The sequence below is a fragment of the Mirounga leonina genome, unplaced genomic scaffold (assembly GCF_011800145.1).
Source record: "Mirounga leonina isolate KUSES-001 unplaced genomic scaffold, KU_Mleo_1.0 Mir_93, whole genome shotgun sequence".
NCBI lineage: Eukaryota > Metazoa > Chordata > Mammalia > Carnivora > Phocidae > Mirounga > Mirounga leonina.
The window spans coordinates 20,288,220-20,313,988 of NW_023270854.1; the positions used below are offsets into that span (position 1 = coordinate 20,288,220).

At 37.3% G+C, this 25,769-nt stretch overlaps 1 protein-coding gene across 4 annotated transcripts; it reads right to left on the reverse strand.

Annotated features, from left to right (window-relative positions):
• On the reverse strand, positions 1-25,519 carry POLI (DNA polymerase iota). Of its 4 annotated transcripts, XM_034995706.1 has the most exons (10): positions 25,338-25,519; positions 23,846-23,956; positions 21,516-21,680; positions 18,599-18,751; positions 16,498-16,734; positions 13,955-14,133; positions 12,111-12,202; positions 9,555-9,685; positions 3,359-3,564; positions 1-1,347 (listed from the first exon to the last, which is right to left on the reverse strand). In XM_034995706.1, the coding sequence occupies exons 1-10, from the start codon at positions 25,483-25,485 to the stop codon at positions 529-531; spliced, it is 2,241 nt and encodes a 746-aa protein (XP_034851597.1). In that variant the 5' UTR covers positions 25,486-25,519; the 3' UTR covers positions 1-528. The 4 variants fall into 4 exon arrangements, with proteins under 4 accessions (XP_034851597.1, XP_034851599.1, XP_034851598.1 ...); XM_034995708.1 differs by lacking the exon at positions 3,359-3,564; XM_034995709.1 differs by lacking the exons at positions 1-1,347; positions 3,359-3,564 and adding an exon at positions 8,769-9,036.
• Between the last annotated feature and the right edge of the window lie 250 nt (positions 25,520-25,769).

The window sequence follows — 25,769 nt, forward strand, 5'->3', positions numbered from 1 at the left end:
TTTGGTATTTAAAAATCATTTTATTAAATGGTACACAGTACATCAGTCAAAGATATCTGAATATTTAGTAGTTGGCAGTAGAATTTCTTATTTGGAAGTTTCCTAATGGGCTGAATTTCTTGAGCCATTCCATATTTCACAGAAAAAAAATTCCTCTTTGCTGTCATAGCAATAATTTGGCTAGTCTATTTTTTACACATAGGTGTATATCTCTCCCCCTTCCCCCCTCCCCAATTTATGGGAAATGTACTAATACTAACCATGGTATTCTTTTTATTGAAAAGCAATATAAAATAGCTTTAGAAATAAGAAGATAATTTTACATTATTTCTTCTGTTATGAATATTTTTATGCTTTGTGCCAGAATTTACTTCCCATAACTACACTTGCTTTTATCTAGAACATTTTATATTGGATTTCTACATTATTGAATATCTATTAGTGTTTAATTTAGAGGAGCTTAATAAACTGCTAAATCTGAGAACAATGGCTTTTCCTTTGCTTTCTAGACCTTTTTTCTGAACATGCTTATTTCTGTACAGTGGGCAAATCTGACCCTGCTCTTTTCCAGTCGGCCAACAGCTCTTTTTGTACCTCTTCTGGTAGTTCGTAGAAAACTTCAGGATCAATGTCAGAAGGAAAGGTAATTTTCTCATCACTAGAATCTTGCTCTTTATTTTCTGTAAGTCTTTCATGATGAGAGACTGTCACTGTTGATTCCTTATGGCTATCTGTAGTGCGGTTTTTGGAGAACAGTCGCTCACTCTGCAAATTTGGAAATGAATGGAAAATAGATACGGCAGGGTTTGTATTTGAAAAATGAAATCCTTGAGATTGTTTAGGTCCTTGACTCATTCGTTCATCTTTTAATCTACTGTCTACATAATGTGAATAATCCTTTTGGCTAGACGGAGAAGAGGAACTACTGCTATTTAAACCTGATGTTCCTGGTTCACAGGGAGACACAGATGATATCTGTTTACTATTGGATAAATGATCTGTAGGATTTAAGGGGCTATCTTGCATTTGTTTTGTAGAAAAGAAAGATAATACTCCTCTAGAGGCATGTAATGTACAACTCAAACTTCCTTTGCCTTGAACTTTTTCTCCAGATTTTCCAGAAAGGATTTCTTCTTGAATATCTACTGGAAGCTGCTTAAAGACTTCTTGGTCAATACCTTCAGAAAGTGAGCAGAGTGGGAATTCATCACTGTCTTTGTCTTTAGAAAAATTAGTATCTAGTGGAGCCTCCCCAGTTCTTGTACTTTCAATTCTTCCAGATGGTAGAAAATCCCAATTTGTTTCTTTGTCTTTGGAAAAATCCTCCATATGACTGTCTTTCATTTTCTAGAACACAAGAATAACAGAGTAATTTAAGATATCTGCTATCTTTTAAATATTCATGCTGCTGAAGAGTACTATAGCCATTATCTGACCAACATGTTTCTAACCTACTCAATAATTTTATTCCTTTTGGCCAGTTCCAAACCACTAGGGATGGTAAACCCACCACAATTAGTCACACTATTGTGTGCATCTTTATTCACTATTCTAGGTAGAGATTTCCTTCCTAGATAGCACTGAGCCAGAAGATAGGTAAGTTTTTGGAAACTTAGAAAGTACCTTAACAATCGTGTTTTCAAATTTACAGTTCTGTGAATAAAGGAATGGTAGCCTAGAAAAGTAAATGATTCACCTATGGGTATCTAAAAAATATATATATGTTAGAGCATCAAGGGCTGGTTTTCTCAAAATCCCTATTCCGAAGTGTTACATTTAACAGAAAGAAAAAAAATATATTTCTATGGTAAAATCTCAACAACAAAATGAAGATATAATAATGTTTATATTTACATAAAATAAAAATTTAAAAACACTTTCAGTTCTAATTTGCGTAATTTTTCTATGTAAATTTTTCACTTAAATTTTCCCTCTAGTTTTAAGCACCATGAAAATGTATACACAATCAAATATAACTCAGGAAACATCAACGCAACAGTAACTGCAAAAAAAGTAAAAGGAGAAGAGATCTGGGACACTATATTTACTGTATGCCAGACATATACAAGGTACTTTTGCTTATGTTTACCTCTCTAATACCACTATAAAGACTTATAATTCTGATTCTACCAAATAAGAGGTAAAAAGTAAACTCCTTTTTAAATTTCAGTTAATAAAGGGAATAAAAAGGGCCACAGGAAAAAAAAGTAATTTGAAGAGGGCACTGATTCACTATTTCTGTAACAGGATCCTGTTCTCATTTTAAACTGAAATGTAAATGAAAATATTACTGAAATTATACTGATTAAACATTAAAACAAAGAAAATAAAAACATTTTGAATTAAGAGTTAATTATAGGCAAGCACAATTTAGTAAAATATGATTTTTTTTTTAAAGCATCCCATATTTAGGGGCGCCTGAGTGGCTCAGTCGTTAAGCGTCTGCCTTCGGCTCAGGTCATGATCCCAGGGTCCTGGGATCGAGTCCCACATCGGGCTCCTTGCTCGGCGGGAAGCCTGCTTCTCCCTCTCCCACTCCCCCTGCTTGTGTTCCTGCACTCACTCTCTCTCTCTCTGTCAAATAAATAAATAAAATCTTTAAAAAAAAAAGCATCCCATATTTAGTAACTAGAGGTTTGCTAAATGGCCATAAATATAAGGTTTTGTTTTAGTCACTTGGAAATATGACCGGCCTCTGCTTCTTTACTGCCACACTCTTAATTTCTACAATTGTAGAATGAGTAGTCATATATCAACCTTGTTATTAAAATTCAATGTAATTTCAAAACCAAGAAAAAAAAATTTTTTTTTTAAGATTTTATTTATTTATTCAACAGAGAGAGAGCGCACAAGCAAGGGGAGCAGCAGGCAGAGGGAGAAGCAGGCTTCCTGCTGAGCAAGGAGCCCGATGCAGGGCTCGATCCCAGGACCCCGGGACCATGACCTGAGCCGAAGGCAGACGTTTAACTGACTGAGCCACCCAGGCACCCCCAAAATTTAAATACTTTAACAAAAACATTGGGGGGATGCTGGTAGCTTATATATAAATTAATAGACAAAAAGATTTTATTTCCAGTATCTAGAAATATTTTTTATTAGCTAATCACCATATTCCTGTTGCTATAAAATGTTTTAACACCTCCAAAACAAGGAACGTCCATTATGGTTTTCTCTTTTATCCAGTGATGCTTATGTTTTCTTCTTAGATCACAGTACAGTGGCAACCATAATATGAGAAGTAATATACACAAGTAAGTCATTCAAACAATATCATCCAAAAGACTCTCTAAATTATATCAATGGAACACAAACTTAGATTTGTAATTTAACCACACAAATCCAACAAGGGCGTACTTACAAAACTGCGCTTGCCAGACCGTGAAGTTGTTGATAATGATGGTGTTAAATAATAATCAATAGTTCCTTTCTTAGCAGTATTTAATGCTTTAAGGTTGCAGAGGCACACACTTAAAAGGGTAAGATGAAATGGCATCTTCACATTCACCATATTTCGAAAAAGTTTCATAAGTATATCAACCATTGGGGTCATCACATCGCAATTTCCTAAACAAAATGTTTGAGAAGACGTATCTAAGCACATTGTCATGATTAATATTAAAAGCTTAATCTAGTTTATATTGCTTAGATTAAGAAGTTAAAATCCTAAACAGTATCATTGGGACATCCTGACAGTATATACCACACTGGGACAATCTCAACACTAAATGCCAAATAAGGTAAAGTTTTCAAATGATTTGAAATATGGGACTTCCAGTTATGGCAGTGTGATCAGATCAGAAAATCTTCTCCCCATAAAACTATAATAAAACTGGAAAACATTGTCAAAAACAACAATTTTGAGGATCTGAAAATGGACCAAAGGCAAATAAATTGAGAAGCAATGATTTATAACAGCTAGTAGAACTTAGATGAGAAAGGAGGAGACAGCAGCCTTACTGGCTGGGGTTGTTCATATCTTGCTCTACGCAGTAGTCCTGCCAGGGTGAGGCTGGCTGTGAGAGCCAGTAGCTTTGCTGTCAGAAAGGACAGACTTGATTTGAGGCAGAGGGCAAAAGCCCATACCCAGCAGTGTTTGCAGTAAAGTGAATAAACTTGGTAGGAAACAACTGGGGAAATCACACAGCTCTCTAGCCTGAGGTTGCAGTTGTGGCTGGAGTGAGTGAAAAATCAGTGGGTGAGCCATAAATTTAACCAGATCTGGAAATGAGAGAACCATACAGGGACTGGATAAGCTCCCCTCACAACCCCAGCTGACTGGGAGACTGCATGCACATGGAGGGGAGGGGAGAGAGGGCCCAAGCTCTCTACACATCACGGACGGGAATGGCAACAAGCATACATGGACGATACAAGAAGGCTACAGAAAATAAAAGCCAAGGCAGAGTTGAAAATGGCCTAAATTTTGAAAGCACTCTCCAACCCACGCACTTATCTATTGACAGAAGGCACAAGCCTTTCAGGCTCTAGCATTTGACCGGTCATCGGCTAACCACTAAACTATGCAGACACAGAGGTAACCTATGAAGCCAAAATAAAAAATTTAAATCAAAATTAAAAAAAAAAAGAAAGCTAAGCAGAGAAATCAGAGGCTACACATCACAGGGGACGTAGATTCTGCAGCTTAAGTTCAGACAAGTTAGAAAAGGAAAAGAAAAAAAAAAAGCCCACAAGAAGAAAATCCAAATCCAGAGTTGCTAAAATACATTATCTAAAATGTCCACTTTTCTATAAAATATTATAATACATGAAGAAACAGGAGTGTGAGTCTAGTCAGGAGGAAAAAGCAGTCAATAGAAATTGACTTTGAGTTGGATTTAGCAGACTTCAAAGTTGCTACTATAGATACGTTCAAAAAATTAAAGGGACACCTTGGTGGCTCAGTGGGTTAAGCCTCCAACTCTTGATTTCAGCTCAGGTCATGATCTCAGGATCCTAAGATTGAGCACTGAGTCAGGCTCCACACTCAGCAAGGAATCTGCTTCTTTCTCTCCCACTCTGTCCCTTTCCCCACTCATGCATGTGTGCTCTGTCTCTCTCTCTCTCAAATGAAAAACAAAATCTTAAAAAAAAAAAAAAAGAATTAAAGAAAACCATTTTAAAGAATTAAAGTAAAATATGAGGGTGCCTAAGTGGTTCAGTCGGTTAAGCATCTGACTCTTGGTTTTGGCTCAGGTCATGATCTCATGGGTGGTGGGATCAAGCCCTCACTGGGCTCCACACTCACCAGGGAGTCTGCTTAAGATTCCCTCTGCCCCTCTCCCCATCTCACTCCCTCTCTCTCTCAAATAAATAAATCTTTAAAAAAGTAAAAATAAAATAATAAAATATGATAACTACCAAAGAAGGAGAATCTCATAAGGAAACAGACTCAAACATACAAACAAACCAAATGGAAAGTCTAGAGTTAAAAAGTACAGTAACCAAAATAAACAAATAAAATCACTAGATGGGCAATGGCAGCTTTGAGATGACAGCTGAATCAAGAGAACTTGAAGACAGCTCAATAGAAATTATCCAATCTTTGGGTGCCTAGCAGGCTCAGTGGGTAGAACATGCGACTCTTGATCTCAGGGTTGTAAGTTCGAGCCCCAAGTTGGGTGTAAAGATATTAAAAAAAAAAAAAAATCCTTTAAAAAAAAATTATCCAATCTAAAAAGAAGAGAAAAAAAACTGAAGAAAAATAAACAGAATTGCATGCACCTTTAGGTTATTATCAATCATACCAACATATGTGAAATGGAAGCTCCAGAGGAGATGAAAGAAAAAAAAGGGCAAGAAAGACTATTTGAAGAAATAAGAGCCTAAAACTTCCCAAATTTCATTAAAAAATTAATCTACAAAATCAAGTTCAATAAATCCAGAGAAGGATAAACACAAGATTCCACACTTAGACACATCATGGTCAAACTGATGAAAGACAAAGACAGAGACAAATGACTCATCAATAAAAGAGAATAACAATACAACTATCATTATAGTGCAGTACAACCCAGCTCCAAATTCACTCTTCAGTACCTGCTCTGAGATAATGCATTAGACTCTAAAATTTTTCACACTGAATATGACATTACACCTTGTCATTAAAGAACACTGGAAGACCAGGAAGAGAATCTTCCTGGTCCAGGAACCTGTCTCCTGGTTCCATGAATTTCCAACGTACTGCTTTCTCCCATTACATGGTTTGTTTGTAGTACATATGTGTAGGGACACCTAAGAGTGCTTTCTATACGACACACATGTGGAACACTCAGTCCCTCAGCAACCTCGAGCCCCAGCTTGAGCTTAGTGACTGTACCATGGCACTACCAACTTAAACACCATACATACCAGGACAGTGCCCACACTCATTCTGCACACCCACCTAATAGCCTTGACTTGCCTCTATCTCAGAGGGTTGTTTCCTCCAGGTCTTCCTATGCAGGCACCATACTTTCCACCTTTGCACTAGCAGAATACAGATACCTTCAGCACAACCATCTACCAGGCTCAGCTTACCTGCATCCTAAAGGGTTGTTAACAGAAGTTCTCCCAATACGAACACTGCATGCTCCAACCCATGCACTGCCTCACCAATGAGCAAGCTCCCAACATCCCAACTCATTCTGTGTGCCCACCAACCAGCCTCAGCTCACCCACAGATCAGAGGATGGTTTTCTCTTTGTCCAATAACTATGGACCAGCTCTGGGCCAGGTAATTCAAAGGATTTCTCCACCATCCAATGTTCTACAACCACACCTTCTCCTTAAGGGGTAGAGGGACTCTCCTTTCTAAGTTTGTCCTTCCTTGGGTACTTTTCCTCAGCCCTTGGGTACCCCTTAAGAGTCCTCTTTATACTTTTATAGTCACTCCCCTAACACGGTTTAATAATTCTGTGGAACTTTCTCTATTTAAATTTTTGTGTGGTTATTCTCTCCTGATTGGAAGGAGACTGATAAAACTATTAAGAGCTGACTCCTCATCATAAATAATGGAAACCAGAAGACAACAGAATGGTATATTCAAAGTAGGAAAAAAAAACCAGTCAAGAATTCTTTTTTTTTTTTTTTAAGATTTTATTTATTTATTTGACAGAGAGAGACACAGTGAGAGAGGGAACACATGCAGGGGGAGTGGGAGAGGGAGAAGCAGGTTTCCTGCGGAGCAGGGAGCCCGATGGCGGGGCTCGATCCCAGGACCCTGGGATCATGACCTGAGCCGAAGGCAGCCGCTTAACGACTGAGCCACCCAGGCGCCCCTACAGTCAAGAATTCTATATCCAGACAAACTGCCATTCAAAAATGCTATATCTGAGTCTTCCATAAATTTTAGTTAGGTAGAATGGTTTAATAGTGTTGCTCAACTCTTCAAACATAACTGGTGCATTTTCCAGGACAGACCATATGCTAGGCAATAAAATTACACTCAGTAAATCTAGACAGACTGAAATTACTCAAAATATGTTCTCTGATCAACATGAAATTAAAGCAGAAATCAACAGCAGAATGAAATTTGGGAAATCATCAAATATTTGGAAATTAAACAACAAATTTCTTTTTTTTTTTTCTTAAATGTTTTATTTATTTATTCATGAGAGTCAGAGAGAGAGAGAGAGAGGCAGAGGCAGAGGGAGAAGCAGGCTCCCCGCCTAGCAGGGAGCCCGATGTGGGACTCGATCCCAGGACCCCGGGATCATGACCTGAGCCGAAGGCAGACGCTTAACCATCTGAGCCACCCAGGCACCCTAAACAACAAATTTCTAAATGAGCTTAGGGGTCAAAGAAGAAATCACAAGGGATATTAGAAATGATTTTGACCTTAATGAAAAGGAAATACAACAAATGTTATGGAATGCAGCTAAAGCACCAATAAAAGGAAATGTATCACTTTAAACTTGAATTACTAGAAAATAAGTATAAAACAAATAATATAAGCTTCCATCTTAACAAACCAGAGGGAAAAGGACAAATTAAAGCAAGCAGAAATAAATTAAAGACAGAGCAGAAATAAATGAAATAGAAAGTAGAAAAACAACAGAAAAATCAATGATACCAAAAGTTGGATCTTAGAAAAAGATCAATAAAACCTTTGAGTGAGGCCTCACTCAGATAAACCTTTGCTAGAATGATAAAGAAGGAGAATACATGCATTACCAAAATCAGGAATGAAAGAGGAGACATCATTATAGATCCTACAAAAATTAGAAGGATAATAAGGGAATATTGACAACTTCATGCCAACAAACTAGACAACTTGAATGAAATGGATACATTCCTAGAAGATAAAAGTTACCAAAACTGATTCAAAATAAATAGAAAATTAGAATAAACTTAAAATAAATAAAAAATCAAATTCCTATTTTAAAATCTTCCTACAAACAAAAGCCCAGGACCATGAATAGCCAAAAGAAATTCAAAATAGAACAAGCTGGAGCATTTACACTATTTAATTTCAAAACTTATAACAAAGTATCAGGGTGGAACTGATATAAGGATAACCACATAAATCAATGAAATAAGAAAATCAAGAAGTAAACTTCTTTAGAGTCAATTAGTTTTTGACAAAGGTGCCATGACAATTCAAGAAAGAATGATCTGTTTAACAAATTCTTTTGGAACAACTGGATATCCACATACAGAAGAATGAACTAAGCCTCTTATCTTACACCATACACAAAAATTTACTCAAATTAGATCAAGTGTAAAGCTTAAAACTATAAATTTCTAAAAGAAAACACAGGAGGAAATATCTGTGACCTTTGGGTTAGGCAAAGATTTTTTAAATAAGACACCAAAAGCAGTATCCATAAAAGAGAAAAAAAAAAACCCCACAAAACATAATGAAATACCACTGCGAGGCCACAAGAATGACTATAATAAAGTAAACTGACAATACTAAGTATGAGAGAGAATATGAAAGCCCGGAACCCTCACACACTCTTGGTAAGAATGTAAATGTTATACTCACTTTGGGAAAAAGTTTGGTAGTTTCTTAAAGTTCAACTTACCATATAACCCAGCAATTCCACTCTTTGTGATCTACCCAAGATAAACAAAAACATATATCTGCCCAATGACTTGCATACAAATATTCATAGCATCATTTTTCATAATAGCCAAAAAATGGAAACAATCTAAATGCCCATAAAGAAGTTATCTTGTGCCATAAAATACATTCTCTATTAAACAACAACAAAGTTTTCCTGTAAAAATTCCTGATAGAATGAAGGTATTTAATAGCTCATTAACTCCCTGTGAAGATCCTCCATCTTTGGATCATATTTTTAATTCAAAGTTTGTTTTTTTAAGAGTTCAACCTGCCAGGAACCTGGGTGGCTCAGTTGGGTTAGGTGACTGCCTCTGGCTCAGGTCATGATCCGGGAGTCCCAGGACAGAGTCCCCCATCGGGCTCCCAGCTCAGCGGGGAGTCCGCTTCTCCCTCTGACCCTCTCCCCTCTCATGCTCTCTTTCTCTCTCTCAAATAAATAAAATCTTAAAAATTAAAAAAAAAAAAGAGTTCAAACGGCCAATTAAATTATTAGAAAATTAGCCCATACCTGTCCCTAACTTCTGAATCACATGAGATGGAATAGGGCACTGACGACTCTCACGGCTACAGTGATTCTCAGATGAATACCGACGGATTATTAATCTGATTGTATGTGGCTTCCTTCCATCTTGGCATACTCTAAAAGGAAAGAGAAAGGAGAGATGTTTTTATCTATAGAGGTATCAGATTTACAACCATAACAATTATAAATATGGTTGATAACTAGGCAGTAAGCAATAAAAGTCTCTGAAGAGCCCAAACAAATTTCACCACATCTATGCACCAAAGCTCTAAAATCTTAAATGTAAGGTCCCAGGTACCATTCAGAATTGAGTGCAATCAGGAAAAGAACAGAAATAAGATATAATTATAACAAGTCATTTTATAATCCAAGTCCAAACATAACTAAAAGCAACATACAAAATTGGCAGGAAATTAAAGAAACTAAGGGACTTATTCACTGGCAGAGGCAAATACATGAAAAATGACAGATTCTTTTTACACAGGAAAAAATAAGATTACAAAAAGAAAAAAAAATTTAAATGAGATAATTTTTGTCAACAAGCACTCCCTGAATAGACCTAAAGAACAGTAATATCACCATTATATGGCAAATAAAGTAATAGCTTGAATGATCAATTATATACTATATTTAAGTAGTACATGTACAGGCATCTTAAAAAGTGTTACATTCAAATGGTCTTGGTTTCAGTGTTGAAAACAAAAGTTTTAACAAGATAGAAAATTCACTTAAAAAGCAGAAAATCTAATTACTAGAATAAATGTCATTAAAGTAATATTTTGCTTTTTATATGTATGGCAATGCATTAAAAAATCACAAACACGGGGCGCCTGGGTGGCTCAGTTGGTTAAGCGACTGCCTTCGGCTCAGGTCATGATCCTGGAGTTCCGGGATCGAGTCCTGCATCGGGCTCCCTGCTCAGCAGGGAGTCTGCTTCTCCCTCTGACCCTCCTCCCTCTCATGCTCTCTCTATCTCATTCTCTCTCTCAAATAAATAAATAAAATCTTTAAAAAAAAAAAATCACAAACACAAAATAAAAATATTGTATATTGTTAACCTCACTCATATTGAAGATTTTGAACTGGAAAATTTGGGTTTTTATAAATGATTTTTTTCTTTATTGCTTTATCACAAAACGTCTTGATTGCTGCCTTACTAAGATAATAAGATATCTTACATGGTTCCTGTAAACATGTTATTAGTTTAAATATCTTCCAGTTAACCTTTTCATCATACAATTTAAAGAGTATTACTTGGTTCCTATAACTAATTAAGACATACTAGTAAAAGGTTATATTCTAAGCAAGCTTAAACTAGAGGGAAAACACATTCACACAAACACAATCATTTTTTTTGCCAGTCACTTCAATGGTATTATACCTCAGTCACTGAAATCAGGGGCCATGGTGTGGAAAGGGAATGGAAAGCAGAGATAAGGATAAACGGTTCACAGTTGGTCATTTACAGGTTTAGAGCACGTAGCCTCATTTCTGGGTTGATGCTTCAAATGTAAGAGTCTATGAAATTGTGGTTTCTCTGCATGCGGAACTCCTTCTAATGGCCAGGCATTTCACAGTAGTCTCACATTTAGCTGAAGCAGAACAGATGACCCAGTTTCAGAAAAACACTCACAGGCCCAGCCTGAGTTTTATCACTGGAGCTGGGTCATTCAGCGAGCCCCAGTTGCACGCAGCAAACGATGAGTTGCATGGCTCTGCTCAAGACATGAGAACCACACAGCATGTGAGAGCAAAGCTGTAGGAAATTTTACCTCACCAGTTTACTGAGACTTAGTCATCTAAAAATCTTTTTCTCTAGTCAGAGTTAGCCATCTTACGCTCATTTACAGAAGTACAGAAGTACAGCTCCTCAAAACTGTTAGACCCCTGACACCTTATTTGAGTAATCAAAGAAATGGGAGGAAAAGAGATAATACTCTTCTATGGAACACTGAGAAATAGATATAGGATAGTAAAGGAGCATCAGAAAACTAAACATCTTGCTCAGTTTATGCTATGCTATTCATATACTCATAATCCCAGCTGACATGTTCATGTACTTACAGACCAGTGCCCTGCACACACCACACTCTGACTGCTCACACACAGCCCCACTGAGCTACTCCTTTGTCTGAGTCCGTTTTCTTTTATATAGGCTGAGGCAAAGGAGATAATGAGGGTTCTACTTTCTCCATCACTGGTGTCTTCATAATTTCCTATCCTCAATCATCACAGATTTATAGGTGTAGAGATTCTAGATATCCATAAAACCCTCTTAGGTAACTATGAGCAGCTTAAGAGCCACAGTATAACCACAATGTTACCAAAATTAAGACTAATGGGAACAAATGAATTAAATTTAGTTAAGAGAACTTGTTACTATAATTGCAATAGTTTATAATGTAGAGAAATTCAATGATAAATGATCTCTCTTTACACTGTTCAGTCTCCAGTTAGTCTATAAGTTCCAAGACAGAACATCAACTATACTTTCCATATATCTTATACGGTATAGAATGATATGGCAAAATGGAAAATCACCTGTTCAAAAGACTGGCAAGTAGTTCTTCAATCTTACTTTTAGCTTCGACTTCTGATGAACATTTTTTAAATGAATCTTCTTCACTAAAGGACTACCAAAGAAGCACAAATAGGTATTATTGTAAACCCAAATAAGCATATCCAGTTATGAGTGTACATGCCAAATGTTCAAACATTCTTTACTAACTTTCCTCTCGTGCTTAATTTGAGCCGTTTAGTTCACTTTTATATTAACTCTTTTTTATCTGCAAGTTATTGTACTCCACTAGAAAGTCAAGAAAATTGTAAAGTTCTAGTACCAACTCCAAGCTCTATTCTACGATTACAGTGAGGCTCTTATCCTAGCACTTGAAATTGAGTTTAACCTTGGACACATTATTTAACCTTTCTAAAGTATAGTATCTTATCTTTAAGAAAAGAACAGGAGAAAGGGAAAAGGTATGAACAAATAATAGTGCTACCTACCTCGAAGCTTTGTTGTGAAGATTAAATGGACTAAGGTATATAAAGCACTTAGTAAAGTGCCTGTCACATAGGAAAAAAAAAATCAATCAGTGTTAACTAGGTGATTATACCTGTCTCCATTTCCTAAATCACTAGATTAATTGGCAAACAATATTTCTTAAAAATTAAAGTATTTTGCCAAATGTATGCAACATAGGCTGTTAAAATTAAGTGATATTTAATCAAGGTAGCTAACTTGAGACAGAAATACTATTAGATTCAATTTAAAAATATTTACTAATCTAGGGGCGGCTGGGTGGCTCAGGCAGTTACGCATCCAACTTTTTTTTTTTTTAAAGATTTATTTATTTGACAGAGAGAGACACAGCGAGAGAGGGAACACCAGCAGGGAGAGTGGGAAGCATGCTCCCCACGGAGCGGGGAGCCTAATGCGGGGCTCGATCCCAGGACCCTGAGATCATGACCTGAGCTGAAGGCAGACGCTTAATGACTGAGCTACCCAGGCGCCCCAGCATCCAACTCTTGATTTCAGCTCAGGTCTTGATCTCAGGATCATGAGTTCAAGCTCCAGCATAGAGCCTACTTAAAAAAAATTTACTAACCTGGGGCACCTGGGTGGCTCGGATGGTTAAGCGTCTGCCTTCGGCTCAGGTCATGATCCCAGAGTCCTGAGATTGAGCCCCACGTCAGGCTCCCTGCTCAGTGGAGAGCCTGCTTCTCCCTCTCCCTCTGCCTGCTGCTCTGCCTACTTGTGCTCTATCTCTCTGTCAAATAAATAAAATAAAATCTTAAAAAAAAAAAATTTACTGGGCGCCTAGGTGGCTCAGTTGGTTAAGTGACTGCCTTCGGCTCAGGTCATGATCCTGGAGTCCCTGGATCGAGTCCCGCATCGGGCTCCCTGCTCGGCAGGGAGCCTGCTTCTGCCTCTGACCCTCCCCCCTCTCCTGTGCTCTCTCTCTCTCATTCTCTCTGTCTCAAATAAATAAATAAAATCTTTAAAAAAAAAAAATGTATTAACTTAATAAATTAGCCTTCTCATAGGAAAGAGATCATATACTAACCTAGTAAGCAAATTAGAATAGTAAGAACATAATACTAAAACCAGAAATCTTTATCTCAAATAATGTGACAAACAGTACTCAATTAAAATAAGTATCATTAGGGCGCCTGGGTGGCTCAGTCGGTTGGGCGACTGCCTTCGGCTCAGGTCATGATCCTGGAGTCCCGGGATCGAGTCCCACATCAGGCTCCCTGCTCAGCAGGGAGTCTGCTTCTCCCTCTGACCCTCCTCCCTCTCATGCTCTCTGTCTCTCATTCTCTCTCTTGCAAATAAATAAAAAATTAAAAAATAAAATAAAATAAATATCATTATCATGTACCTGAGGTGGTCCTGAGGGCGTCACAGGTGAGTTATCTTCTCCAAAACTGAGCTTCTGGATACGCTGAGCAACTGAAATTCCTAACTCCTTTTCTAATATTTTCGGTGAAAAGGTTTGAAGATCAAGCACACTACTGATACCGAGCGCTTCAAGACGTTTGGCAGTTTTATAGCCAATACCTAGACAAAAAGAAATACAGTGTTACAATAGTTTTTCTCCTTAAAGCTAATTAAAATATTATAGAGATATACCAAACACATCCTTAAATTCCTTGATGAATATTTTGCTAGGATTAAATTTTATTGAAAATTAGGCTGTCCTTCTGCTCAGGGCCTCTTAAATGAACCACTTTGAAAACCTCACAACCCTAGTACAACATAATGAATATGGAGACAACCAATAAATGCTGTCTTGATAAAATGAAATGTTTACCACCTGTTACATAATACTTTGGAAGTATTCAAGAATAAGGGTTATTATTCATGCAAAGAAAGACTGTCACTACAGCAACAAAATTAATTAGCATGTGCTAATCAGCTAACCTGATTCCTACACATAATATCACACATTTATCCACAAGTCATATCTGGCAATATTTACTATCCCAAAAGAAGAACCAGAAAGCAAACAAAAAAACCTACTCATTAACAAAACTTTCAAAAGTTCTTGCGCTAAAACTCAGTCATACTTTATCACCTTACCTGAGATGATCAGGTAATTTACTGCCCCTTTATTTCTCTCATTTAAAAAAAATTTAATTTTACAGGATTTTGATCTTCCTGTACAGTAAAAGAAGTAAATCAAAGGCAATGGATGTGGAGGAGAAATTTTTTTTTTTTAAGATTTATTTATTGGGGCACCTGGGTGGCTCATTTGGTTAAGCGTCTGCCTTCCGCTCAGGTCATGATCCCAGGGTCCTGGGATCGAGCCCTACATCGGGCTCCTTGCTCGGCGGGAAGCCTGCTTCTCCCTCCGCCTGCCACTCCCCCTGCTTGTACTCACTGTCTCACCCTCTCTGTCAAATAAATAAATAAAATCTTAAAAAAAGAAAAAAAGATTGATTTGAGAAAGAAAAAGAGCACAAGCGGGAGAGGCAGGAGGAGAGGGAGAGAAAATCTCAAGCAGACTCCATGCTGAGCAGGGAGCCCCATGCTGGGCTCGATCTCATGACCCTGAATTCATAACCTGAGCTGAAATCAAGAGTCGGAGGCTTAACTGACTGAGCCACCCAGGCACTCCGTGGAGAGAAATTATTAAAGTATTGTGTCAGTTAGGGCGCCTGGGTGGCTCAGTTGGTTAAGCGACTGCCTTTGGCTCAGGTCATGATCCTGGAGTCCCGGGATCGAGTCCCGCATCGGACTCCCTGCTTGGCAGGGAGTCTGCTTCTCCCTCTCCCACTCCCCCCTCTCATGTGCTCTCTCTCTCTCATTCTCTGTCAAATAATAAATAAAATCTTAAAAAAAAAAAAAAAAAGTATTGTGTCAGTTATTTTCACAGCTGAAATAAAAGAGAGCTGCCAATTTGGCAATAAGAAAAGAGAAAACCTGTAAATACATAAACAAACAAACAAACTCAAAAAGTAAAGCCAAGTAATAATGTTATATTACAACCCGACATAATAACTGTCTTCAGAACACAGACTGAGAGTCATCCAGAAAACTTCAGGTTACACTTATACTACATTAACGAAGGCAAAAACATTTTGTAATCACACAAATATGGGTTAAAAATACGAAGTTATGACATCTAAAGGTTCAGTTGCCTTAGAACTTCACTTCCACAGAATTCTAACATCTTATTTCCCAGCAATGCCATAGAAATGAAGTTTAACATATCCCTTATTAATGGTCTATAAAACTGTATTTGATCTTCAAAGATAGAAATTTGCCCCATGACCTGAATAGGTCACTAATCCCCTCAAGAAAAGTAGTTTCCTCATCTTTAAAATAAGAACTTGGCCTAACTGCTTTGGAAGGTCCCTTGTAGCCCTAATATTTTCTATATAATCCCAAAGTAGAGTAAGTAAAAGGCCAATGCCCCTCTCGAGGTGCAGTGTATGGTGTTAAGAATATGAAGCAGGGATTGGAAATAAAGGACCGTGATTCCAGGTTATAGCTTTATTGATCACATTCAAACTATACAAAAAGTAGGTGAAACTAGAAAAGTACATTCATAGATTTCCTAATCCAGATTCCCTCTAGAGAACATTAGGGTTTTGGGTTTTCTCCAAGAGCCAAGTATACAGACTCTAAGAATTAATAACATGTATCTATAATTTTTTAAATTAAAAATACAATAAGGGGCGCCTGGGTGGCTCAGTCGTTAAGCGTCTGCCTTCGGCTCAGGTCATGATCCCAGGGTCCTGGAATCGAGCCCCACATCGGGCTCCCTGCTCCGCGGGAAGCCTGTTTCTCCCTCGCCCTCTCCCCCTGCTTGTGATCCTGCTCTCACTGTGTCTCTCTCTGTCAAATAAATAAATAAAATCTTTAAAAAAAAAAAATACAATAAAACTAATGTATATTTTTCAACTATAAACGTCTTACCAGGCATTTCCTTTACATGGCTCAAGCTCTGAATGAGAACTTGAGAACTTTCAGGTAATAACACTGTTTGCTGATTTGGTTTAAAAACACCAGAAACTAATTTTGCCAGTAATTTATTAGAAGCCACTCCAGCACAGCCAGTGAGACCCAGTTGATTATACATGGCTTCCCGCATTTCTGCTGCAATCTGAGATCCAACAAGTAGTCTGATGTGCACGATGTCATGCAGGTTTATATCTATAAAAACAGCCAATATCATTAAGTCACCACAAAAATTTTAATTTTCTTTTTTACAAATGAGTTTAAAAAGGGCACAGGGCTTAACCTATATCCAACCCCCCCCCCCCCACACACAACACCACCATACTGTCACCCATTTAACTCATCTCTTTCATTCTTCATAGGAATCCTGTAAAGTAAATAACTTCCAAAAGTGAATTCCAAGTGCCTGTGATAGTGAATGCATCCTGGGAGTGCTTAATGATTAACAGATTATGAAAACTGATGTCTCATAAAAAAATTCCTGACACTAGTAAAACTTTTACTTGTGTTTAACTGTAAGCAAGCATAAAAGTAGAAGTATTACGCTAATAACAGAGCTAACATTATAGCTTTAAAGATCTGAATCTAAACTTTACACACACTAGCTATATGTGCTACTGAAAATAATTCTGAGTCTGTACATAGTTTAAGAGATCTTCTATGGAAAGTGTAGGGAAATTATACAGAAACAAATTTTCTTAGGGGTGAAAATGCTATTAGAATTATATGAGACTGTCCTTATCCTCAGGAGTATTTACAGATGAAGTGTCATGAGTCTGCAATTTACTTTTAAATGGCTCATCAATCAACCAACCAATCAATCAAGAGGGAGCAAGATAAAGTAAATGTAGGAAAATAACAATGGGTGTATCTGCAAGGAAGGGTATAAGTGTTCTCACTGTACTGCTCAACTTTTTTGTAGGTTTGAAAAAAGGGTTATCATTCATGCATGAATCTTGTGAGGAAGGATTCATGAAGAATCAGACATTTTCTTTTTAGGATATAAAACCTAGATCTCTATGTTATGTTCTAACAAATACTGAATTTGCTTTAAAAATTATAAAGAAACATACTTAGAACCTTCTTCTATTCAGTCCCTATAAGTGACAAAAGAGCAGGTCCAAAGGACACATGAAAAGCTTCGTGTCCTCTTCTAGAAGAGAACTGTAGCTCTACCCCTTTTCTTCTTTAGTATCAGGATGGCAGAGAACTAGACTGGAGATTGATCACCAGTTCTCAGAAAAGGGGGATAAGAGGACACATATGCTGAGACCCAGGCCAAGAAGGTCAGGGCAAATCTTACACAAAAGCAGACTAGCATGTCTTCCATGTGGTATGATATGGAAGTCACCAGCAGAGTTACAAGAGGTTTTAAAGTCTAACAGATATTCACTGGGGCTTATTGAAGCTTATTTTCAAAAGCAAATATCTCTGGAAATTCCATCAGTCATTTATACTTTAATATGTGAAGGAGATGGACCATTCTGTTTTCTTGCTAATAGTTGGCAAAGATTATCAAACTGACTGAATATGAGTTTGCAAAAGATGGCAGGTAGGCCTGGGCAAGCTTCCACAGAGGGTAACTCAGGAACTCAGAGAGCAACAGGAGTGGTTGATGCCTGGGAGAACAGAAAGGAACAAGCAAAAGATGCAACAAAAGACAAATTTAGTTTACCTCAAAATTTTGCTTAAAGACAGCTTTAGGAGAAGCAAAAATTATTCTAAAAAGTACATTATTAAGGCAACTCTTATAACTAAAGGATGACCTAAGGAAGTATGGCTCTTAAAAATGGTAACACACAAACTGTGTCAGAGAAATGAAAAGTGCATGGAGCACTGAGCTACACATGTCATCAAAATCTCACTTTCTGCCTACTTAATATGGAATACCAATACCTAATTTTAGTCATTTGAGACAAGTCACTGAAATATGGCTATACCTCCAACAAAAGCCATAAGATTTTCAGAAAGATAGTCAACTCGTCGGACTCACTGAATTCAGTGAACATTAAAAAATGTTGGTACTTTGAGTTACTAAATAGAGTAAGAATACACTTACACTGATTATTATATACATGACCCGACACAGTCAGCGCTGAAAGTTCATCACTTTGAAGCTGCTGTAGTCTCTTCTCAACCATTTCTGTTAGATCCACAAAATTTTCATCAAATCCAAGTCTCTCAACAACTGGACTAAATTCTTCCAACAACTCTAAATTGAAATAATATTGGTGCACAGATGTTAACTAAAGTCATAACTAAAGTGGATTTAACTATTTTATGCTGAAAAATACGTCACATATGTTAAAGGCTTTACATATATTCACAGTTCTACAATATCTTTAATAAAGTCCCCCATTAACCGGATTTTTTTCCTATACCACATTTTGAGTAAAGGCAATATTTTCCAACAAAATAAGTCCAAAATGACATTCCCTGGACAGATGCTTATAGCAATATATTTAGCTCAATCTCCTATACCTATAATTTCTATACCTGTGGTACATTATATATCAATGCTTACAGTTCATTACGATTTTGAAACAGTGGTTCCAAAGAGTAAATTACAATCAGCCTAGAAAAGCAGAGACAAGTAATAATACACTCTACCTGTATTTTCCGCAAGTCTTAAAAAGACAAAACAAATAAAATGTAAAACTTCCGGGGCATCTGGGTGGCTCAGTGGATTAAGCATCTGACTCTGGCTCAGGTCATGTCACGATCTCAGGGTCCTGGGATCCAGCGTCAGGCTCCACATTCAACAGGGAGTCTAGTCTGCCTCTCCATTCCCCCCACTACTGTGTGCATGTGCTCTCTCTCTCTCTCAAAAATAAAAACAGAACTTCCAATTACTGGGGCACCTGGGTGGCTCAGTCGTTAAGCGGCTGCTTTCGGGTCAGGTCATGATCCCAGGGTCCTGGGATCGAGCCCCGCATCGGGCTCCCTGCTCGGCAGGAAGCCTGCTTCTTCCTCTCCCACTCCCCCTGCTTGTGTTCCTGCTCTCGCTATATCTCTGTCAAATAAATAAATAAAATCTTAAAAAAACAAAAAACAAAAAACCCCACAAACTCCCAATTATTACTGAGTCAAAAAGAAAAGTCACTTTGATGTAGAAATTAAGCTCTAAGAACTTATGTCATGGATATCTTCATAAAAGTATGCCAAAATTTCTATATGAAAATGTCTACTGAAGCATATATTTGGAAGAGCAAAAAGTAACAGCCAAATTAATCCGTCACTATCAGGAAACCATGTAATTTATCATCCAACATAAGACATTTTTTGAATGAAAGGAAGTGCTTTAATAAATATGTAGGGATAATAGGAATAAAGTGGGACACTCTGTCTTCATATCACTAAAGGCCTGGCTAAATGAGTATGGAACAAAATACAATGTAGTACTATGCAGGCATGAAAAAGATGAGGCAGAGCTAATATGAAGGATATGAGAGCTCACCAAGAGGCACAACTGTATGTATAACCTCTTCTGTGTAAAGATTAACTTCTTCATATTCAGAAACATACAATTTTGCATGGATGCACAAGTGATATTTTCAGAGTAGAGTCTTATCTTTGCTTGGCTATCCCTTCTTCTCCCTTCTCCCATTTCACCATGCTCTCTCCAGAAGTTAATTAATGTTAAAAACCTAGTATACATCCTTTCATGTTTCCCTTCCTATTTATACACAGGCATATATATATGTGTAAAGGGAGGGGTTTGGGCCATTGTTTTACACATATGGAACAATATGACATGTTTTTGCATCTTGCCTTTTACTCAACAAGGCATATCTCTCTGAGTCAAACAGTATAGCACCAATGCGTTCTTTTTAATGGCTATATAATATTCCATCATAGAGAAGTCTTATTTAGCCATTTTTATCAATTATGAGCCATGCCACAAGAAATATTTTTGTACATATGTTCTCATTATTTTATTCCTATTGAATAAATTCCCAGCAGTAGTATCACAGGGTTAAAAAATATAGTATGTATCTCTAATTTCGAAAAATGTTTCTATATCACTTTTTGTAAATGTATATTTTGTTTCTACTTTCTCTCACATTATTTTTTGCAAGTACGATGGACATAAAATAATATCTCACTAATTCAAATTTCCTTAGCTACTAATGAATTTGAGTATTCTTTTTCCACATAATTGTGGACATTGGGTTTGTTCTTTTTGTCAACTGCCTATTCATATCTTTCATCCATTTTTCTTAAGATCTTTTTCTTGTAAACTTGTAAGGGCTTTGGGTATCATATTTAACACTTTCATCTGAAAACTGCTACAATTTTTTATAAAAGAACAAGCAAAAACAAAGGAGAAAAGATAAACAGTTGATTCTTTGATTCTTATACATTTTTAAATTATATATATTTGCAATATACCAGTACAAATGGTTTTCATTTTTCCTGTAATTTACTAAAACTCTAAGATTCAAACCCAAACCTTAATAGGGAAGAGTTTATCTATACTATAATATTTAGTCTGTGTGTGTGTTTTAACAAATCTAGTTTTTAATTGTTAAATCAAACATTACAGAAGCCTCTCCCAACTACTAGTGCATCAGAGTACAGATATTTCCTCATAATTCATTTAAACTTGTTATTTAAATTTAAAATAAAATAAAAAAATATTTTACTTTCTTGCATTTATCTTTTGTATATCTTTCCATTTTCTTGTTTCCAAATTTTGTTTTACATTTTTTCTCACATTTAACATTTTTCTCACATATAAACACCAGTCACAAGAGACTTCAAATTTCTTCCAACTATACGTTTTTTTGGTCAACATTACTCATATAAAGCCATCCTTTTATATAAAATATTTTTAAAAGCAGGCAAGATCCAAAATAAAAGTTATTAGCAAAAAGAAAGTGATTTATGGCATTTTACTAATTAAAAGTTTCATGTAGTGAATGAGCATCCTATATACAAATTGATGCTGAAAGTATATTGTCCATGATCTGTACCTGTAACCTTATATGACATCTCTCTGTAACGAGTCAAATCTTCTCCATTAACTAATACCAGCTGTGGACATTTTTCTTTTGCATCTCTGACATTCATAAGTTTCTTAACTCCAAGTTTCCTAGCTTCATAGTTACAGGTAACCACCAAATATTTCTGCTGAACTCCTATAAAATAGGAAATATTTTATGAGAAAAGTGAGCAAGATTAAAGAAACATTTTAAAATAAAATTTACTCCTTCCATATTATAATTGTAAATTGTAATGCAATCTATTTTGATTAAGAATAAAAAGCTCTATTCATTTGAAAAGCATAGCCTCCAGGGGCACCTGGGTGGCTCAGTCGTTAAGCATCTGCCTTTGGCTCAGGTCATGATTGAGCCCCTGCCAGCATCGGGTTCCCCGCTCTGCGGGAAGCCTGCTTCTCCCTCTCCCACGCCCCGTGCTTGTGTTCCCTCTCTCACTGTGTCTCTGTCAAACTAATAAATAAAATCTTTAAAACAAAAAAAAAAGCATAGCCTCCATTCATCAAGGTTCTATGAAATTTAACAAAAATTATCATAAATCAGTATATTCTCTGGAGTCTTCAGTGAAAAGATACAAATAAAATCTTTCTAGGATTTTTTTCCAGACAATACAAACCAGGTTAATTTATATTGAAGTAACTCTCTCTGTATATAAAGTCTAGGCCATGTTTCACCAGAAAAATAAAATAGATGAAAATAACTGAGTACAATTAATTACCGGTTTCTGCTAGAAAAACTTTCCAATGAATATAAAGCAATGTTCTGTTACAAGTGCTAACCTATAGTTATTATTAAAGATCTCCCCCCTGATAAATGTTGTAATTATTGAACTGTTCTTCACAGCAATTTGTAGAAAATATTAGCCATCATTAGTGAGCCCCCTCCTTATCAAAAATGATTAAATTATGATCATCTACAGACTATAAAAACTCTAGCTTACTAGTGGTGGCTTAAGATCGTTGAAATTAATTTTCTCTTTACACAAGTTGACCACTTATCACTGTAAAAGTAATGGTCATCTAAATGTAAAATACAAACATATAGAAGAAAAAAAAGGGTTATGTCCATTCCACCAATGTAAGACATAGGTTTCTAAAATGTTGATATTATAAACAGGGCAAAGTAATGTTATTTCACATAAAGATTTGTGATATATCAGATTATGCCCCAAAATAGAATCTCTAGGTCAAAAGTCATAATTTAAGATTAATCAGTGAACTATATAGAAAATAGGATTGGTAACTTCCTCAATACAGAATTAAATTATATGGACTCACCATTATATGTCACCAGCCCAACTTAAACAGTCACACATTTGTTAAGCATAACTGAAAGACTACTTCTGCTTTCTCCCAGAAACTTTCAACATCACATTTCTCACTTCCAGATAATCATTCATTCCTGTGTCTTAATTATACAATACTTTTTTATTGAGCATTATCTACATAGCATCTTCTGTTATACTGCTACTAATTACAAATGCCTTTAGGAGAAAACTTACATCCTCTAATCCTAACTCCTTGACACCCATGGGAAATTTAAAGATCCTAGACTGATACTGGCATACCAAAAACTAGTCATCCCTTTGTTCTTCTTCAGTAAATCAACTAGGCTGGGTTGAACTGGGATTTATCAAAACCAAATGAGGCACAAGAGGTTAGCAGCAGGTGAACCAGAGTTGCTCTTCATGCTTATACTAAAAGATAAATTCTTACTACATGCATAAAAGAAATTTTTGGAAATTTAAATGACTTTTCCAATTTAAGATATACATATAATAAAAATGTTAAAATAAGCCAACATATTAATAAGTAAATCTTCAACATAAAATTTCTCTTTGCCTTTTATTTAAAAAGATACTTATTATTTATGGAAAACTTACACTCAATATGCCTTAAGTATTTAGGGGTCTATTCAAAATCCAACCTTTTTGTCATATGTTACACAATCCAAGAGTTAATTTCAAAAGTGGAGAGGATAGATGAAAACATCCATTAGAATGCAATGACTTTTTTGAGATAAGAGGATTATAAAATTTCAACCACTGAGAACAAGATTAAAAGTTTATTATGGTCTTTCCGTTCATGTGTTCAGCTGGCTATACTAGTTGTATAAAATTCACCATTTATTAAATAAGGCTTGTAAGTTTTACACCTGGTAGTGAAGCAAAGTTTACTGTCTATAAAGTACCTTGGGAACTGCTTCCAAAATCTTAAATATGGTTAATAAATCAGAATATAATCAACATAAAGGAATAGCTAATACTCTTATACAAAATGAAAATTATTATTAATGTCCAAAATTACCTAAAGGTTTGCCCTTCAGTTCCGGATTTGAAATCATTTCTACTTGTGCATAAAAGCAATCCAGATCCACGTGTACTATGACTCTGGATGAAGAACTTTCTTCTGGAACCACTTGACCATGAACCAATGCAAAATATGCAAAGAAACAGAAAAATACATTCAGGCTGCTTATCATCTCTGAGCAATTGGCAGTTCCTTAAAACATGGTAACTGAGAAAGAAGAATGCAGATTTTTTTTTCCTGGATTCATGTGTCCAGGCATCTAAAAATTATAGACATGAGAGAAACTCCATCTACAGTAGGGTCTTCAGTCCTGTTTACTTAGTATTTCTTTGTGCACTCTATTTTTCTCAGGCTAGTAATAACTTTGAGGCAAAAAATCTTGATCAGTAGTAGAAGATGCAAAAGGTAATCCTATCACTTGGAAGTTTCTAACAACATTTAGATTAAATCATAAGGGGTAGGAAAGTTTAAACACTGATTTCAACCAACTAAAAATTATTCTAAGTGGCACGTTCTTAAATTAAAAAAAATAATAATAATAGTCGTAAATACAAAAGGGCAGAAGCCAGACCTGTGGGTTCCAGTGGACTATATTTAGTGCCCATATGAGAGAAGGATAATTCTAGTTCTGTACTGAATCCCAAATACCTAGAAGAGTGCCTGGTATGTAACAGACTACCAATAAATACTCACTAAATTAGAAGAATGAGTAAATATTTCTTGAATTTTAAAAAGTAGCTCGTCAGGGGTGGGGAGGGAAGGGGGATAAGAGGAGATTCCAGCTCATAACCAGTCAAAAACAAGGAAGGATAAGTGCAATGTGGTATTCTGGTCTGGATACTGGAACACAAATTTTAATGGAAAACACTGGTAAAATCTGAACAGCGTTTTTACTTTAGTTAATAGCATTATGCCAGTGTTCACTTCTCAGTTTCGACATATGTACTATAGTCACAGAAGACATTAACATTAGGGAAAACGCTTCTGCAACTTCTGTAAGTCTAAAATTATTCCAAAATGTACAACTTAAAGGGGGAAGGGGAGCCCGGGAACTGGAGCCTTGGCCCCAGGCCCTGGGTTTGGGCTGATAAGGTAGAGCCCAGAGGCTGGACCAGGGTCACGGCGAGGCGGCCACTGCAGATGTGCCTCGTCTTCGGTTGTGAGCCCAGCCTGAGTCCCAAACTGTGCCAAGTGGGCGACGAGGTTCTCTACTTCTGCAACCTTACACCGCCCGGGCGCCTCCTCCGCCTTCACCGGACAGTTTGGGGGACCACAAATGCACCCTCGACTACCGTAACTGACACGCCCACCCTCGTCCTATTCAAGCGAAGCCAACCCTTTCGGGATCTTGGCCATAGAACAGCCGGTAGCGGAGGCCAGCTGTCTCTACCAAGCCGGGAAAACGACAGAACAGAGCGAGGCGGGGACGGTCGCACCCCGATGGCCGCCGCCGCCCCTGGCCTCCGCCCGCCCCGCCCTTCTCATTTACACCAAGCGAGGCCGCCGGGCTCCTCAGGCCCGGGCGCACCGGGCGAGCCGCCGGTCTCCCCCGCCTCCACCCGCTCCATGGCCTGCACCGCGTCCTCTTCCTCGTCGCCGCCAGCTTCCTCCGCGGGCTCCACCCCCAGCTGCTCCATTCCGCCGCGGCCAACCGCAGCGCAGCTTCCGGCCGCTTCCGCCCGGTCTCCAGGGTAACCGCGAGCCGACCGCCCCCAGCCGCTCCGGCCTTCACGCCTGCGCAGTCCGGGCCGACCGGGCAGTTGCCCGGAGGGGCGCGCGTGCTAGGCGTGCTCTCGTCTCACGTGCTGGGGTTCCTTCTCGCGCTGTCAAGGCCGGAAGTGAGGGACTGGACCCCCTAACAGCTTTTTTTAATTTCTTTTTTTTTTTTTTTTAGGTCTTTGGAGTTAGTCCCATACCACAA

Coding starts and splice junctions, on each gene's coding strand:
- POLI (XM_034995706.1), bottom strand. CDS start 25,485: ATGGAGCAGCTGGGGGTGGAGCCCGCGGAGGAAGCTGGCGGCGACGAG. Junction 14,134..16,497: donor CCATGTAAAGGAAATGCCTG/GTAAGACGTTTA, acceptor CTTTTTGTCTAG/GTATTGGCTATAAAACTGCC. Junction 12,203..13,954: donor CGCCCTCAGGACCACCTCAG/GTACATGATAAT, acceptor CTTCTTTGGTAG/TCCTTTAGTGAAGAAGATTC.